The 19,399-nt window shown below is 41.7% G+C and overlaps 1 protein-coding gene across 2 annotated transcripts in view; it reads right to left on the reverse strand.

Annotated features, from left to right (window-relative positions):
• The window catches only part of DLGAP2 (DLG associated protein 2), a 506,645-nt gene that overhangs the window by 7,191 nt on the left and 480,055 nt on the right, over positions 1 to 19,399 (reverse strand). For both annotated transcript variants that reach the window (XM_026653071.1, XM_026653068.1), the window contains exons 11-12: positions 18,729 to 19,144; positions 815 to 906 (exon numbers count right to left, since the gene is read on the reverse strand). In XM_026653071.1, coding sequence (XP_026508856.1) covers positions 815 to 906; positions 18,729 to 19,144 — 508 coding nt within the window. The remainder of the gene's footprint in view (positions 1 to 814; positions 907 to 18,728; positions 19,145 to 19,399) is intronic.

Consider the following 19,399-nt stretch of genomic DNA (forward strand, 5'->3'; position numbering starts at 1 on the left):
AGAATTATCTTCTTGTACAGATAAATATCTTATACCAACAGTTTCCATATCACTGATAGCAGCTGTCATAGCATATTAATAAAAATAACATTCAGAACTGAATTAGACTCTTGTGGACTTCCAAAACAATCATTTTACCAGATAATGCACTGTAGCTCCTCTAGCTCTAGGACTTATTATATATAATTGGCTAGGCAAAATATGGGGCTAATGCTGTAAGCACTCTGTGCATTGATTTCCCATTGACTTTACAGGATCAAACTTGTATATATGTAGTTATATAACCGAAACACATGCCATTCTGTTCTCTTTGTACTGCAACTTTAAATCAAGGGAAGTGTTCTCTTCCCTATTACTAAGGCCGCTGCCATTCTCAGTTTAGATACAGAATGTTACAAAATGAAGTCACTGGGTTTTCTGTCTCACAGAGAGTTTATATTTGTTTATTTTCTTTAATCTGAAATAAAAGTTGTCTAGCCTGAAATTACATGTTTACTCTGTGGGAAACATAAGAGGCTCGATGCTATATTTTTATGGCCAGACTCAGTTTAAGAATTAAAAGAGAGTTCTAGGACAAATATGGGCCATGGAAACCCTCCAAAGTGAAACTTCAGGACTTGTACAACTTTATGCAGTTGCATTAACAGATAGTTAAATTTGGCTCTGAACTGGGATGTTAAAACCAAGTTTTTATGGATCACTGTAGGTATCAACTTGCTTAAATTATCCAATAATATGTAAGCAATGTAGTTGTAGCTGCCAGTCCCAGGATATTAGAGAGATTAGAGGGAGATGGGTAGGAATATTGACTTACCAGGTTCTGTTGACAAAGCCAATAAAACTGCTGGAACTTCTGAGACATAAGGAGCTGAGCACTTCCAACAGCACTTCGGATCTTACCTAGAACTGAACAAGCAGAAAGGTTTTTTCCAACCGGTGTCTTTGAAGTAACGTGAATGCAAAACTGTAATTAGATACAAGAAGTGTTGAGCTGAACTCCTATTATTTCAGAATATTAGTAACTATTTTGTTAAGGTTTAGGGACTATGTAGACAAACTACTTTTGAGGAAGATGCAGTTATCAGGAGACTCTGAGGCTGTGTATAGCGTTATACCCAACCTTCCTAGACCCATGGCAATAATAAACAATACATTAATAATTGGAAAGAATGCAGGGAAGGTTGACTTAGGAAAAGAGGGAGAGCCTAACACTGTCTCCACTTCCTAGGAAATCAAAGATTTGAGAAAATATTAAATAACTTGCTGAGGCTGGCACTCAGATTTTATTTTTAAGGCAAACCTTGATTTATACAGTAAATGACAAAAACAAAGCTCAGTCACAAGTGTCATCATCCTGAAGTTATTTTAGCAAATGCTTTAGTCTCTGTCCAGCAAAGCAGTTAAGTATGCACTTAACTTTAAGTACTTCAGCAGCCCATGAAAGTCAATGAGACCAGTGGATTGTCACAAGCACTGTTCTAAATTGTTATTCAGCTCCACAGTCCATCAGTTTTTCTAACCTTACCTTACAAGCATCATCAGGCACAACTAACAATCTGGAGCTCAACCCAATAATATCTTTACTCCATAGTCTCCACAGTGGAACATGATTTATTGTTGATGCCAACAGGCTTGGGATCAGGGCCTAAGAGCATATTGTAGGCAGCAGGCTCTGTTAACTAGGCCGGGCTTATTCCATGCATTAACATTCTAGTAACTAATTAAAGTACTACATCTTTCTAAAGCATAGTCTCTATAAAATATTAAGTGCTAGCTCATGTGTTAATATCTTAATATAAAATAATTATGAATCAAGAACAATATTGTATTAGTTTTCCTTAAAACATTGTTTTATACTGAAAACAGAGTTTGTAAAATGGCATTGTGGACTTCTCTGTTAATTGTCTTTGAATGATGTTAAGACCAAATTTGCCCAGTTTATGGGTAAAAAGATGATGCCTGCCTTGTACACCTAGTCTGGGAATCTCACAATCAAAATGCGTTCTCTCCTGGTGAAATCCAACCCCCACTGGAGTTTTGCCATTGATTTTAATGGAGCCAGGATTTCACTCTCTAGCTCTGAAAGCACAAATGATAAACATCCTTCACTCGGAACTCCACTAACAATTCTGTGGATGCTGCCCTGACCCTGAACAGAACCCAGCTCACATTATCAGAGCTGTATTGGCTGTGCAGTGCTAACAAAAGTAAAATATATGTGAAGTACCCTACCACAAGAACCTCAGAGGAACCTGGGCCTCATTGACTCCCAGGGATCTCTTCCTGGAATGGTGCAGGTACATGTTGACCCATACTTAGAACTATCCATAAAGGCCCCAATTCAACAGAGCACCTAAGCATATGTGCTTAACTTTAAGCATATGTATTTAAATCCTGTTGATTTCAATGGGACTGTCACGGCGTTGCTGATCCCTTTAATGGATTAAGATATCTCTACATGGCAAAAGAAACACTTTGCACACGCCGACGGAAATTACAGAACCGCAAGTCAGCTTGAAAAGCTGCTCAGGACAGTCAAACTCATTGGACAGCAAGTCATTTAAGCCAGTCAATAAATTGGCAGGCCCAGGAGTCTAACTGCAGATGACTCAGGGGTTAGTGCAGGAAGAGATGTCCCAGACACTGAGGCTATGTCTACACTTCAGCTTATGATGGCATATTTTATGTCACTCAGGGGTGTGAATAAACTGCCCCCATCCCCGAGAAAGATAAATTATGCCAGCATAAATGATACTGTGCACAGGGCTATGTAGACAGGAAAGCTTCTCCTGCCGACATAGATTTTGCTGCTCGAGGGGGTGGGTGTTTTATGCCAATAGCTCTCCCATTGGCATAGAGCGTCTTCACCACATGCGGTGCAGTGGCGCAGCTGTATCGATACAGCTGCGCTGCTTCCACGCTGTATGTGTAGACATGGCCTGAGTCTCAGTACCCTGGGTGGAACAGATGGAGGATGAGAAGCAGCAATTAAAGGAGCAGGTATGTGAAGGAGCCAAGCCAAAACCTTGAGAAAGAGGTCTTCAGCCTAAAAGAAGGACAGAAGGAATTGGAATATCTGCTTGCTTTGGAGAGGCAAACTACTACAGAGACAATGGAAACATATTGAAATAGAAGTATGGGAATGAGAGAGACCCTCTGCTTAAGCAGAGCAATAGAGGAAGGCCTGAAACAGAAGCTGGAGTTAGAGAATGTCAAGTGTACCTTGGAACAGCAGGTTACCAAGCTGGATAAGGAGTTGGAGACAGACTCGTGAGCACCAGAAAGTGGCCCATGAGGCAGTCGCCCTATACACCCTGGCAGAAGCAGCTGTGTTGTGTAGGAGTGTAGGAACTGACGCCCATGAAGAATCATGCAATAAGTTGGTGAGCACAGAAATGGCATCTTGTGTTGATACAAGGGGGTTGACTGACATGCCAGACCTCCAGAAAAACCTTCCAAGAGAAACTGTCAGCTTCTTGACAAAGGATTGGGTGTCCCACAGCACAAACACTAAGATCTCATGCACAACAGAAGCTGCAATAATGGCAGTAACCTTCTCAGCTACACAGCAGACCTCTGCAATAATGGACAAGAGTGAGCTGGAGGAGAAGGCTGCTACTGCTGATAGGAACCTATCTGAAATCATAGGGGCCGACTCTGTGGGTGTTCCGGGGCTGGAGCACCCGTGGGAAACAAATGGTGGGTGCTGAGCACCCACCGGCAGCCTCCCTACCAGTGCCTCCCCATTCCCTTAGTGTGTCCTGCCTGCCGGCAGGCCCTGCCAATCAGCGCCTCCCCCTCCTTCTCTCCCTCCCAGCACCTACCACCTGCAGGGGATCAGCTGTTTCGCGGCGTCAGGAGGTGCTGGGGGGTGGGGGAGGAGCGAGGGCGCAACATGCTCAGGGGGAGGGGTGGGAAAAGGCAGGGATGGGATGGAGTGAGGGTGGGAAGAAGCAGGGTGGAGGTGGAACCTTGGGGGAAGGGGTGGAGTGGGGGCAGGGCCTGGGTGGAGCCAGGGGAGAGCACCCTCCGGCAGATTACAAACTTGGCCCCTATTGCTGAAATCCTGGAACTTCAGCTGCAGATGGCTCAGTTCTGGTGGGAGCTGGAAGAGACAGGCTTTTTCCCGGTAAAGTGGGAGCAGTAGCTGGCCCACCACAAAGTTGAAAAACAGACTGGGAAATAGCAGTGTTTGCTGCTGCAGAAGGAGCTGACTAAGGCACAGAATCTCCTTAAGGATCCTCTGGGGGTGAAGTCCCACTTGGCTACAGATAAAGAACTGGAATCATGTGAGGTGAGCCCAGTATAAGAGGAAGATGGACAGAGCAAGGAGGTATATCAGCCTGCGGAAGCTAAGAACTACCCTGCCATGGGTCTAAAAACATGGGATCACAATGAAGCTACAAGGCCAAGTTACAAAAAGAGGTCTACCCCAAGGAACAAGGAAGACCCAGATAGAGCTACAGCCCAGAACACTGTTCAAAAGGGACTGCGGGCCTGGGAAGTGCAGAAATGGGTGCTGCTGAATGGATTGTTAACAGCTGTAGGAAAAAGGGTCCAGTCCTTAGCATTAGGAAGCCCTGAAAGGAAGTTGGACTTGGATAAAGACGCTTTTAATTCTAAGGACTGTGCCTGTGTTTGTGTCCAGGGAAACTCCTCCCCAAAAGACCAAGCTGCTGCCTTAAGTCAGTTCAACGGTGGTGAAAATTCTGTGTTAACCACAACACAAGTAGCTGGGGAATTAGACATTCGGGGAATACAACATGTGGTAAATTATTACATTCCAAGAATGGAGGAATATATTCACTGCATGAAGCACTTCCAATATAGTGGAACCCAAATTGTGGTCACATCATATTTTATTGAGAAGGGGAGGAACATTGCCAAAGATTTAATAGTCTTACGGGGTGCTGCTGAACAGAAAGTTCCCCATGGCTTGAGAATATCACCAAGTGTTAGTGTCAACCCTACATTTGTGTACAGGTCAGTTCTGCAGGGGAGGAAGGAATGTCATGGGGTTGCTTTAAGAGGAGTGCAGGCCCAGCCTACACTTGATGAGCTAATGTATGGAGCACATCTAGGCAGTTGATTGGATAACGAACACCTATGCCTGTTAAAAGGCTATCAGGGCTCAGTAACAGGGAGGGGCTCACAGAGAGAGATAAACTCTCCTAAAGGAGAGGAACTCCAAGGATTAAAAGCCATGGGCCGAAAGGAGGAGGGCTGTACAACCTCTGAGCCAGGGAAACCAGAACTGCGAACCACAGGCCCCAAGGAGGAGAGCTGTACAAGCCCTGGGGCAAAGAGAGTGACCAGAGGCCAGAGAGGCCAGAACTGAGAACCACAGGCTCCAAAGAAGAAGGCCGTGCAGCTCCCTGAACCCAAGGGGAGAAACTTTCATTCTGGTTTATTTTAGGTTTAATAAAGTAGAACCCCAGCAGGAGAACTTTGTCTTACATCTGTTTGGACTCTGTGGAGTTCTTAAAGGGCCCTGAGAGAAGGGAAACTAAGGCAGGGAATGCCTGCAGTCACACTATCTCAGCAGGGACTCAAGCACCTGTGTAAGTGCTTGGCTAAATCAGGGCCACAAGCACAGTCCATAATAACTTTTCTGACCATAACTGTACTTTACATTTACAGCCTGTATTCACATTTTCTCCGGTAACACTATATTCCACTACAAGTTTCCCAATTCTTACTGAAGTTCTAGCTTTTCTTGAAAAATCCAAACTTCCTGTAGTTTCACATGAAACATCCAGACTTTTCCCGGAACAAATAACATTTCCTTCTATGTGAAAGAAAATATAATTTTTTTTAAAAAGCTTTGTAAGCTGGAATGGAAATCGGATACACTAGGATTAACTTATTGGTGGTGGAGGGGGTTTTTGGGATGAGGATTTTTCTGGTATCTACCAAATTCAGTAAACCCTACTATACTGATTTGTGCCAATCTTGTAGAGGTCTAGAATGATATTTCAGCAGTGCTAGAAACAAAGGACTGAAGCAGATACTATATCAGAAGTACACTGTAACACGTTTCAAAAGTTAGCTCTTAGCAGGGGGTAACATGCCAGCTACATTTGTGAGAGAGATGTCTGACTGGAGACTGCTTATGGTATTAGGTGCTAAATTTTAATTCAACTTTGTCTACCCTAGTTATACATGTGCTTGGTTACAAGCAGTGGTGAGAGAAAATTCCAATGTTTTAGACCCCAATCCTGTAAAAACGCATACATATGCATAACTTTAGGCACATAAGGAGTTCCATAGAGTCAATGGGACTACTCACAACCCTGACTCAGCAAGATACTTAAAAACATGTGTGACTTTAGGCATATAAATAGTCTCATTGCCTTCAGGGGGACCACTCATATATATAAAGTTACACATGTGCTTAAATAATTTGCTGAATAAGGTCCTATGTACTGCAGATACGGTTAGGTACAAAGAAACTTCTTATAGCCCTGGGATTGATGAACTAATATGTATTATGAAGAGCCTACTTGTTACTACAGTCTTTCTTAACTTTACTTACATTTAAATAAGTAAATCATATTTAGAAAGTTATAACAAGTGAGAATCTCTCTTATTCATGCCTCTCAGCTTTACTGTAATTAAATTAAAGTATTGAAATACTTCAGTTCATAATCTTTCGCACAGTATTAATACACAGCCAAAACCTTGTTATTAATTTCATGCATTGGGGAGTTATTCTGATGAGTGCAGATTGATTATCTCCATGAAGGGATGATGAATGTTAGAGAGTGTAGAGGTTGAGATGTTTGTAATGCGTAGAAAGAATTTTGCTAATCAATGAACGATGATAAAATTAACCAACATATCAATTCCATATAAGAAAAACCTATTAAGAGAAAATCAAGGTTGCACAGTTAAGCACTCAAAAGTCAGGAAATGGTCACACAACTTTAGCTCTGTTCCCTCATGAGTATGAATTACAATACACTCTTTAATTAATTAACTAAACTTCTCCCATTGAATACCACTATTTAGGATCCTGCTCCTGCTCCATCTGAAGAGAATGGGAATTGTACCACTTACTTCAACAGGAGTAGGTTCAGGTCCTATAGAGAGATTGTGAAAGTTATTTGTATACAAGATGCACAAATAATGCCACAGAAAGTTTTCCACATGGACCAAACATGTTACAATACTGTAGAAAAAAACCCTGTGTGTTGATAGATCATATTATTTGGGATATATGATGTAATCATATAGTTTAGTACAGTTCTATATCACATGTGTACAAGGGAGCAGATAAAGTTTATACAGATTTACACAAAAGTAAGCGCTACTCCTCGTAGGTTAAAATAGTTCTGTTCAGTTGAAGTTGATATGACAATAATGAGGAAACTACCAATAAGAAATCTGTTACTGAACCTCTTAAAACACTATCATTTTTGAATTCTCAGGCATTAACATTTAAGTTATATATAATACATATACCAATATATGAAATCATAATTCTATATGAAAGCTGTCATTTTGATTTTAATCTACTTCTAATTTTCTGTGCTAGTGAGTTAATTATATTCAGTACTTACTACATAAACTTTTTTTAAACTTAAATCTTCTTACTGAACTGCAAATCTCATTCACAACACATGTTTTTTAGCACGATATATAGGTTTGTTAGTCTGGCATGGCATTTTACTGCAGCAAAGGTTGTGTCAGTTAAAAATGTCAAATACTGTAACTGTCAAATATGTCTATTTTAGTTCAATATATTGTATAACCATGAGAATGGAAGATTAAAAATATATGACATATGTCAGTGGGATGCTTTGGAAATCAGAACTAAACCTTCCTCTACTGAGTCAGTGGGAGTTTTGCCATTGACTTTAACAAGGGCAGAATCAGGCCTATGCCATGAATCTTACATAATTGATAAAGTACACTACAGAGTCTTGACTACATACCAAACCATTGGCATTTTAGCTGCTTTTTAAAAATGAAAGTGGAGAGCCGCTGTCTCAAATCTGCAGTGAAATCTTGCAGGACACGCTCAAAAGCACGACACGCTTAATTTTAGTTTGAGTAATCCCACAGCTATTGAGATGTTTCCTAAATGACAAATTTCCATGGAATTAATCTTACATTATGTCTACCGTCACAAAAGTTGCACAATGGAATCTTTGTGAACAGAATGAGACTATATGTAGATCCACTTTCCAGCTAAATGAAGAAGGATTCAAAGAGGGGGAAATTTAGGCAGAACACTTAATATGCTAAGAGGGATTTTTAGATTCCCTCCACAGTGTTTTATTGGCTTTAAAATACTGTTTTGGGGAAACAAAGATATTCTTTAGCCATTTAATTTTCTATTTAAATTCCAACAGATGCTGATGGACTGGATACCTGAACAGGAAAGGGAAAATATGTAAGTAAGCTTTTTAGTTAAAATAAAAGTATAACTTTTACTTGGAATAAGACACCTGGAAAGCTTTCATGATTATTAATTGATGGACATACTAAAATAAACTAGTTGAGATTTTCAGAGCAGTATCGGGGATTTAGCCACACCTCTTTCATTAATTTTAATATATATTGCAAAATTTCCTGCATTGCTTGGGAAATCCGAACCATTCCATTTAGGAAATGTGTACCCAAAGCATGGACTCAAGAAGAAGGCGGCCCCAGTTACAGACTGAACTTGCTCCCCTCCTTTCCAGGCATCAAGTATTATGCTAATCCCTTCATTGAGAAAGCATTTTTTCCCTCCACTGGGCAGTGTTAGCTTTTAAAAGCTCTAGAGGGCTGCATCCAATTTTCATCATTGGGGGGAATGGTCACTTCACTGTGGCCCAAGGCTGCTGCGGTGAGAAGGGAAAGCAAGTAAACTTGTTCATTTCTAATGAGAATCTTGCTTTGCTACTGTTAGTATTTGTAACATGCTGCTGGGGATAGCCAGAATTGTGAGCCACCGTGTTACCTCTCTGCCTCAGTAAGAGTGAGCTTTGCTGGCAGTTAGACTGTCCCGGTCACCCTAATTTGTCTCCTTCACCATCAAACTCCTCAAGGCTCGCCTGGCCCAGATCTTGCTAGCAGGTAATGATCAATGAACTTCAGCCCCTGAGTGCCTCAGAGATGTTTCTGTGCAATGCACAGCCCCTACCACTGTGCATCCACAGACGATATTAAGATTGCTGCTCTGTTAACTAGTCAGTACATCACAGCTTATTAATTTAACTGGGGTAAATACACCCTTCCCTTCAAACACAGAGCACAGAACTGGTTTAAAATAAATGTAAAGCAAGTTTAAGTGATGCCAACTAAAATAGATAAAAGTAGAGATGGTTACAAGCAAATAAAAAGTGAAAACACGCATCTGAAAGTCTAAACCTTAACCTAGCAAGATACAGTCTTGTTCAAGAAGGTTTATTTTACCCCCAGTCTCTTACCCAACTTTTTACTGGCCAGTTCACATCATAGATATCAAGTCGCTTGGTTTCTTTGTCTCCTAAGGTGAAGGATCAAGATGGAGTCTCTCTGTGTCAATGAAGTTGCAAGTCAGGACGGCCTCCTGGGGGCTCAGTCTGCTGTACAGGTCTGTCGCATCTTATGCACATTTAACATGTGCGATTTCAGCTTTACGCGGTCGGGTGGGCGGGGAGGGGGGAGTGCGGGCGATTCCACCAGCGTGAGATGCGAATCTGCTGTTCCCACTAAAATATTTTTTTGGGGGGACTTGACAGCAACAGCATGTCTTTAGGCCTGTGATAAGGTTCTCCCCTATAATAACCCTGGAGGGTTAGCAAAAAAACCCCAACCCAGTTTAAATAGTGCGTATGCCCCAGAGTGAGTGTGAGATGGGAGAAGCGAATCAGCTGTTCCCACTACAGTACTGCTGTTCCCACTACAGTACTCAGTCCCCCTGTGCCTCTCATACTGTGCGCATCTTGCTGCGCTGAGTGAGATTCTACTGTACCTGTACTGTTTAAAGATACAGTACGTATTTTTCGTATAACATGGCCCCTAAACGCAAGCCACTTACTTCATCTGGTGCTCAACCGAAGAAACAGCGATCTGTTCCAACGCTGGAGGAAAAACTGGCTGTGTTGGACTTACTGAGAGACGGTATGTCCATCGCCAACGTGGCGCGTAAATACAGCTGCAACGAATCTAGCATCCGTGCCATCAAGATTCGAGAGAGAGAAATTCGTCAACCCGTGGCATCAAGAGCTCCAGTAACTGCTAAGGTGACGAGCCAAGTGCGTGACAAGACTTTAGTGAAGACTGAAAAGGCATTAAACTTATGGCTGGAAGACATGAACCGTAAACGTGTGCCTATCAATGGCAACATGTTGAGAGAAAAGGCTCTTAGCATTTATGCGCTGTTCAAACCTCCCGCCGAAGAGGGACAGCCTTCTGATAAGAAGGAATTCAAAGTCAGCCAAGGTTGGCTTAACAGTTTTAGGAACTGCTTCAACCTCAAAAACGTGCAGACTACTGGCAAAGCTGCATCTGCCAATGAGGAGGCAGCAAAAGCCTACCCCGAACAATTAAAGAAAATCATAGAGGAAAGGGGCTATCTTCTAGAACAAGTTTTTAATGCTGACGAGACTGGGCTCTTCTGGAAAAAAATGCCCACCCGCACTTACGTTTCGAAATCAGAAAGACAAGCCCCTGGCTTCAAAGCAGCTAAAGACCGTGTGACTGTGTTGCTTTGTGGCAATGTGGCTGGGCATTTAATAAAGCCGGGCTTGCTCTACAGGGCTGCAAATCCCCGTGCCCTAAAAGGCAAAAACAAAAATCTCCTGCCTGTGTTCTGGCAATCAAATAAAAAGGCTTGGGTGATGACAGCATTATTTCTGGATTGGTTCCACAAGTGTTTCATTCTGGAGGTCAAGCAGTACCTTGAAGAGAAAGGACTTGATTTTAAAGTGTTGCTGATCATAGACAATGCTCCTGGCCACCCTGTGGCACTCCTGTTTGCGCATAACGACGTTGAAGTCATCTTTCTCCCCCCCCAATACTACCTCCATCCTCCAACCTCTCAACCAAGGCATCATTAGCTGTTTCAAGGCCACGTACACGAGGCTTACATTCTCACGGATCCTTACCGCTATGGATGCTGATCCCAATGTTAATGTGATGGAGTGTTGGAAGTCCTTCAACATTGCTGATTGCATCACTTATATTAAACAGGCAATAGATGCAATCAAGCCTGAAACAGTCAATGCATGTTGGCGAAATCTATGGGAAGACTGTGTGAATGATTTTAAGGGTTTCCCAACCATTGACAAAGAAGTGAAACTCATTGTTCAGGTGGCCAGGCAAGTGGGTGGTGATGGCTTCATCGACAACCTCGAGGAAGAAATTGAGGAATTAATTGAGGGCCATAGAGAAACATTGACTAACAAAGAGTTAGAAGAACTGATAAAATCGTCTACAGAAGACGAAGATGATGACGAACAGGAAGAGCCAGCAACTTGGAATCTTCATAAGTTTTCTGAAGTGTTCCAAGCAGCGAAACACTTGAATGATTTAATTTCTGAATATGATCCTTCCATGGAACGAAGCCTCAAAATCACACGTAGTATTACGGATGATTTGAGACCGTACCAAGAAATGTTTGAGGAGCTCAAGAGACAACGACAGTTGCCAATCACCATGTTTTTAAAGAAAAAACAACCAGCAGCATCAGAGCCTACACAATCAACTTCTCGAGCTGAACCAGAGCCAACCACTTCGTCTACGACTCGCTCTCCATCACCCAAGCCTGGCCCATCGTCTCCTGGATCGACATCAAGCCCTGACGACTCAATGATAATGTTGTCAGGGGAAGAGGAAGACTAATCATTGGAGTGTGTACAGTACAAGATTAGCAAGAATATCCAGGATAACTGGTGACTGTTCAGGTTTACAGTACTATACTGTTTTCATTTTTTATTCTTTCATTCTTCCGTCTCTCTGTTATGTTATTAAAAATACTGTAAAATTATATTTTGCATATGTAGTCATTATATACTGTACTGTACATTGCTGTATACAATACATAGTACTGTACAGGTTGTATACACAAAACTGTACTTTATGGGTGATTTAAGGGATTTTCAAGGGTCATTTTGACTATATGCGATTTTCGCTTTATGCGCTGACTGCGGATCGTAACCCCAGTGTAAGAGGCGACAGACCTGTATCAGTTTGAGGTGCAGGAGCCATGTTAATGCTCTGTCTCTCGAGTTCAGGACCAGGATAACCCCTGCTAGTTTAGCAATGGCTTTGTTTACTGCTAATATGTAAATAGAGATCAATCCACACTCTTTTGTCTAGCACAGACCTGTTTATCACCTTTACCTAGATTAGGTTGTCTTGTCTTAAACATGCTCTAGTAACATCATACAGAGGAAATTTCTAACTTCACATATAAGGTTAACACATGCATTTTATAATGGTATTAATAATCAGCAGGTTTCTAGCTTTCATATGATACCTTACAAGGCATACTTCGTACAAATATCATTGCAATTGTGTGTAGGGTGTGACTACAGGTGTGTCTAGGGTCCCAGTATTTTGCTGCAGATAACCCTCTTGTCCCTGAAAATCCAGAGTGGTGCAAATCTATGGGTGCTGCTGGTATATATGTCTTTGTGTGGATTCTGGAGAAACTGGGAAGGAGCAGCGGCATGGGAAGGGAGAAACAGTAACAGGTAACCACAGAAAAGGGGCTCCACCAAGACCTGGAAAGTAGAAGGAATAGTAGCAGAAACAGGTGAGGGAAGGCAAGAGGGAAAGCTGGAGAATCAGAACAGAGGCACGCAAGCAGGATGGGGGAAAAGTAGTGAGGAAAAGGTAGGCATGAGGTGGAAGAAGGGTCATGGGAGCAAAACAGGTGGTGGTGGGTGAAGCGAATGTGTCGAGATGGTGAGTCAGGAACATATCAAGAAGGTGGGGAATCAGAGAAGCTAGGAGGAGATGCAACACTGTAAAAGAGGGATAGTCTGCAAGAGAGGAGGAGATGCTGCTTTCTGGCTGTGCAAGAGTCAGGGTTGCAGTGCAACAGGACCTACCACAAGAAATCCAAATATATACCCTCCACCTGGAGAAATCTACTGCCGTATGGATTGAAGTGGTTACGAAAGGAATCAAGGTAGTCTGAACAGTAAATTTCATTCCAAATCTTTCCAAGACTGTTTTCTTTTCATGCAGAATTCCACAAATAGCAGAATATTTTTTAAAAGTTTGCATTTTAGGCCTACACACACAAGTTGCCCTGATGTATATAAAGGTGTGATTTTAAATCAATTCAGTTAATCCAGTACAACTTTGTGTGTGGACACTTAAATTAATTTAAAGTTGGTTTATATCCATTTAGCTGGTCCTGAAATTTTACAGGACCAAGCTAAGCTGATATAAGTCTGTCCACTCAGGGATTTTCACTAGTTTAATTAACCATTTTAACTAACTTGGTGCAAACTGATATGCAGACAAGCCTTTAGTGGGTCTTGAAAGCTGCCAGACTGACAACACTAGAATCTGAACTCCTCCCAGTATATTTAGCAATTCAATAGATCCAGCTTAGGTAGCGGCAATGTAGATCTTCTCCATAGTGCTCTGCTAATATGCCTCTCCCATCTAACCTAGAGATACTGCCTCGGGGCCAAAGGGTATTATAGTTGCCATACCCATTCTTTGGCCTCTGACACCAGCAACAAAGGAGCCAATTGTTGAGGTACTTTGTGATTTGGAGAATTTTGCCAGAGAAATGCATTGCCATTGACAAGTAATTTTCACCCAAAGCCCTGAACATCTGGAATCAGAGTGTAGTGACCTTTGGGCTGTCTTAAGCATTCACTCAGTGTAATTCACCATCGTACTTGGGAATTGGGTACAGTATCTAGACTAGGTTGGGTGACTACACTGAGGCAGAATGAAAATGGTTTTGGACTAGGCATATTTATTTAGGATACTGTATGAACTGTAAATGCATCTGAGTGTTTATCTACTTTCCCTCATATGTTAATTTCCATATATTTGAATGTTTGGGTGGCTTTGGCAGTTGGTTTGGTTTTCCACTGTAACATTCCTTGATGTGTTACTCCTGGAGGTTTTCTGAGCCTCTGTGCGTGTGCAGAATTCATGTCCACCCACAGATTTTTTTTTCTCTGCAGAAAATACATTCTGACAAAGAGACACTGCAGTTACACCTTTTGCCCACCAGGGGCATCTTTAACACCAGAACAGAGGGCAGCCAGCTCACTGGCCATAGCAGTGAGCTACGGAGGAAGGAAGGAAGAGGAGGCTGCATTCCTCACAGCACCCTGCCCCTGGGGCCACGTCAGGAGGCACATATGGGGTGAGGGAGATAGAGAGAGCAGGGTACATGGGGTTGTTGGGGGGAGGTCCACAGACTGGGGTTCAGAAGGGCTAGTGGGGTGTCACAACCTGGGGTGGGGGCTGAATGGGAGTGGGGAGTGCAGGGACACATGGGGATGGGGGAGGGGTGCAGGGACACATGAGGACACAGGTGAATGTTCCTGACTGATTGGGAGAGGCTAAGGTCTGCATGGGGGAGGGTCCCCAACTCCCTAACAATCCCTCCCCTCCAAAAAAACAACTGTTCCATACTTCTCCCACACCCAACAACCCCCCCTGGTTCACTCCCAGGCTCCTTTCCAGAAATTACTTCCCTCTCCCTCAGCTCCTCTGTTACCCCTTCTCTCCCAAGCCTTTGCACTGCTTCTGAGGGGTGCAGGAAACTCTTTTTTGCATTGTAGTTTAAATGAAGTATTATTCAAAGTTCTGTATTAATATGCCTAGTACGGAATCTATTTGTCAAAAAAAATTCTTGAATCTTTTTTATCATCTGTATTGTTACAGACATACTTGTTGACAGGTATTTTGAAATAAATTACCAAAATAACTGAAACTGGCACGATCATATTGTGTTATTTTGACACATAACATATGCAGAATTTTGCAGAACTTTAAAATATTGTGCGCATAATTTAAATTTTTTGGGTGCAGAATTCCCTCAAGAGCATACAATGCGCAAGCTTCTGAAGAAACAGGGCAAATGTGGAACTTAGGAGCACCACAGTATTCCTGGCTCCCCTGCTGCTCTCTATGTTGTGGTGTGGTGTCCTTAGCTCCCACAACTCTCAGTGCCCTGCACAGCTTACTTACTTACTGCCTTACTTCGCAAGTCTCCCAGCTCCCATTAGAAACCACTTCCCTGCAGCACTTCTGAGCACCACTTGGCTTCTAGCTCTTCTTGTGTTGTGGAGCTTTGGAACATGCATAGTGATCTTCTCATTACCATCCCTTCCACAATGCTAAGTCAAACATGGTTTCCCGAATGCAAAACTGAGACTCTAGTTGCTATTGTTTAGAAACACATATCTTTGCAAAATAGCGTGGGGGCACTTTTCCAGTGGACATGGTCAAATGACTTACCCTGGAAACAGCCAGAATTTCCTAACTATATAAAAACGCCAATATCTACCCACATAAATAATAAATGACGTTTACAGAAATAAATGCACTATTTACTAACTTTACTAACTGAGCAAATAAATAAGTAAAATAAATAAAGTGAGGGGCTTCGAGACATGAAAGGTTATTTTTGGTGCAGTGATTATTCTTTCTTTCTCTAAGACTCAATGAGTGAAGATCTTAAAACAACATTATGGGAGAAAGGCTACAGTAAAAGAAAAAAATCAATAGGGCAATCAAACAGTTTTCTAAGATCCCAAGGCTATTGTGCTAACATACAAAGTGAAATTGCTTTTTAAAACATAACTCTATTTTAAGCCCTCTTTTTCAAGATTATCTGTGAAATATAAATGATAGTGTAAAGTGCGAGGTTCGCCTATGGGATATACATCTATATCTACACTTGTGGTACAATTAATAGATCTGACACTCAAATAAGGGATTCAGCATTAACAGTGACATTTTGAATGGGCAAACTCTGCTGTGAAGTTTCTTGGGTATAGTATGTTCAAGTGGAAGATGGAAAAATACACTTGGCTGCCTCTGGCCCAGGCACTTCTGATTATTTTCTTCATGGAACTGCCAAATGTTTAAATACATCAAGATAAATTTCATGCTGGGTTATCATTAAACCTTGGGTATGGTAGATAGAATACTGCTCAGTCTGCCAAGGCCTAAATGTGAGATGCAATGTGTGAAAAAGACCCAAAAATGAATAAAATTATTCATGCATATTCAAAATGCTGTGGGATTCATTCCTTTAATATAAATAACTCTGTTGATAACTTGAGCTTCATGATTCTTTTTTTTCCTGAAGTAAATCATATCAATACAAATTTGTTTGTAATTAATGCATGTAAATTTGGGAGTAAAAGGAGGGATGTCCATTAAATGAGGGACATTTGAGACATATGGCTATATAAAGCAGAAGTATGAATGCCATATGTTACAATTAGTTGGAGCCAAAATCTACTCTCAATTACACCACGTAAACCTGTAATAACTCAATTGACTTCAGTGTCAGCAACAGCAGAATCTCCGCCAAAGTGCAGCTCTCTGAAACATAATCCTGTAAAAACAGCATCACAGGGAGTCCATGTTTATTTTATCTTAGTGACTCCATCTCAGCAACAAGAGGCTGGGTGTTCTCCTTCTCTTGCACCACCACCAGTAATAGAGTTGTTCAGCAAATGGGAAAAAAATAAAATCATGACATTTCAATTCTCATTCCTTCCACATTTATTTTTTTGTTAAAATTGTCTCACCAGGTCTAAACAGCAATAAAAATGTAGCAAGCCAAATGATGCCCTCATTGACATCCGTCCAACACAACTATCTGAAAAGTATGGTTCCACCGGCACAGCACTGTACTTTATGGTAATCTAAACTGTAGGATGCTATAAGCAAAGGGGATGTTAAGGATCCAGATATTAATATTAATCCAACATGATATAATCAAAGCTTCCTAAGGTATTTAGAAGACTGTTTTATGTTCCGGAAAGTAATGACCCCAACCAAACCCAGCTGTATCTACCAGTTGAGGACTGAACAGTGACTGAGAATAACAGAGAACCTTGGAATCTGTGTCTTTGAGCTACTTGACTTCATCAAAGCAAGTGATTTACAGATTGCAATAATACAAGGGCATTCGATTTGGGGGAACTGAGAAATCTGATGAATAAGGTACATGGGAGGGAGTATTAAAAATCCACTATTATGGAAGAAGTCTAGGGAGTCTTAAAAGCCACTCTAACAAAAGCACAATATTATAAAATTATTATTATTATTTAATAGCACCTAAGATTGTACTAAGCAGTTCACGGTATGAAGGCAAACTTCCTCGTCCGAATTGCTTACAATCCAATCTCAGACATGACACAATGAAAGGAATGACAAAAGAGAAAAGGAGGGGGTTGAGGTGGAAAGACTGGCCTTGCAGCAGTATGATAATACAGTTACTCAGCAAAGGCTTGTGCACAGTATGGTGCAGCAAAATAATTAAGGGTAATTAAATGAATTAATAACAGAACAGTCTGTCTTTCCTCTGAAAAAGAGGAGTGCAAGAAATAGGAATGGGACAGTGGACTGTGCGACTGTCCAGAGATGTGAGGGTAAAACATGAATCTGACTGGAAGAGAGGAAGCAGTCAAACAAGAAATTCAGAGTCAGGCAGGGCTTGAAGAGAAAATATGTGGGCAGCGAAAGTCTAAATGAATTGATCCTGTGCCTGGGGAAGTCTGAACTGAAAAAAACAACTCAAATTGGCTGAGATAGGAACATTGTTATGCGAACTGAAAACTGGCCAAAAAGCCTGTCGACAAAGGCTAAAAGATACATGGCAATGGAGAGAGTTGTGGGGAGGCATCTAACAGAGTGGTAGGAGCAGTTTTATGTATCAGCATCATTAATGCCAACATGGCTCTTGCTCCAAGAAACCTGCATCACTTTTTAGTTCACTCCATCACTTCTCTCATGGTGTCCACAAGAAGTGAGCAAATAATAATGATTCTCTATAAAAAATGCAACAACAAAACGTAACCAAACCATCTAAAAGGGCACATGCCCAAATAACTACAGAATCCTGTTGCTGTAACCATTGTCTTTCCTTACTCTATTTCCTCTCCAATGTTTGTTTCCCCACCATCACTCACGCCCCTTTACGCCAGGAAAAGGGCTGGAGAAGAGTAAAAGGGTTCTAAAAGGCCTCGATCCAGCTGGGAGAAAATGTTTGTGGTGCGGAACTGAAGAAGACAGTTGGAGGCTGTCTCTCAAGGATCCTCTCACGAAGAGATTCTGGGCAATGCTACTGCCATACATAGGCATGGACAGGTTACCGCAAGATAGACGCTCCTCAGGGCTAAATTATGCCAAAGCCTGCTATGACCCCCGGAGCAATTCAGAAATCAGGCGGGCACAAGGGTGACTTATTGCCATATTAGCTCCTCCTCCTTCTCTTACAGCAGAGCACAGAATCTCACTCATGATGTCAAAAACTATGGCTGATCCTGCAACTGACTGTTCAGCTGGACACTCATTGATTTCAGTGGGGCTCCACTCAGATACAGCGGTTTGCCCGCACAGTCAACTGCAGGATTGGGGGCTTTAATTGTAAGCGCCTCAGGGCAGAAACCTCTCTGGTTGTCTTGTAGTGTCTAACACACTTCCAAGTGGTATAGAAATTGATTAATATAATATATAAAATAATAAATATAAACCACAGTTTCATATTCTCTGTCAAATGTATATAACGAAAGATACTGAGGTGTTCTTACTTTCTTCAGAAAGATCATTTTCTTCTGCTTCTCTCTCCATCTCTTTACACCATCCTTCCATCCTCTTCGTTTCAGTATGTAGCAACTTCATAAACCAAGACCCATCCCGTCGACATGGGGACATCCGACCAGTTTCTACTGTCTCAATGGCTGGCTCCAGCCAGGGTTCTGGCGGTGGAAGATTTGAGGTGTCAACCTGGGTCCTGTAATCTTCTCTGTAACTGAATAGTCCCTGTGTCCGTACAGTTCTTACTGCACCATACTGGGTAGGAGTGCTAGGCTCTGAATGCCTCTGGAATGATGAACCAAACTGAAGTCCCTTGTCCTCCATTGTTATGTGTCCTGGAAAGCCCTCCAGTTCCAGGTCAGCCTGTACAGCTGCTGTTACACTATTTGAACGTTTAAATCGTCCATGTCTTGGGCAAGGAGAAAAAAGAAAGAAAAACAGATATATAGAGAGGGAATAATGTGCTGGCAAAACAAATCTGATTTTCTTTCTGCATCTAATAGTAAAAAATATTTTTGCTGGCATACAGGATATTTTTCAATTAATCTTTGTCAAAGTCCACCCTACAACTGATTTAGTTACTTAACGTAAGAGAGTGAATGACAATGCAAAAAGACTATATATAGTCTATATGGTGTCATTATTGATCTGAACAAAGATATAA

The sequence above is a fragment of the Terrapene carolina genome, unplaced genomic scaffold (assembly GCF_002925995.2).
Source record: "Terrapene carolina triunguis isolate 2854851 unplaced genomic scaffold, T_m_triunguis-2.0 Scaffold42, whole genome shotgun sequence".
In the NCBI taxonomy this organism is placed as follows: Eukaryota; Metazoa; Chordata; order Testudines; family Emydidae; genus Terrapene; species Terrapene triunguis.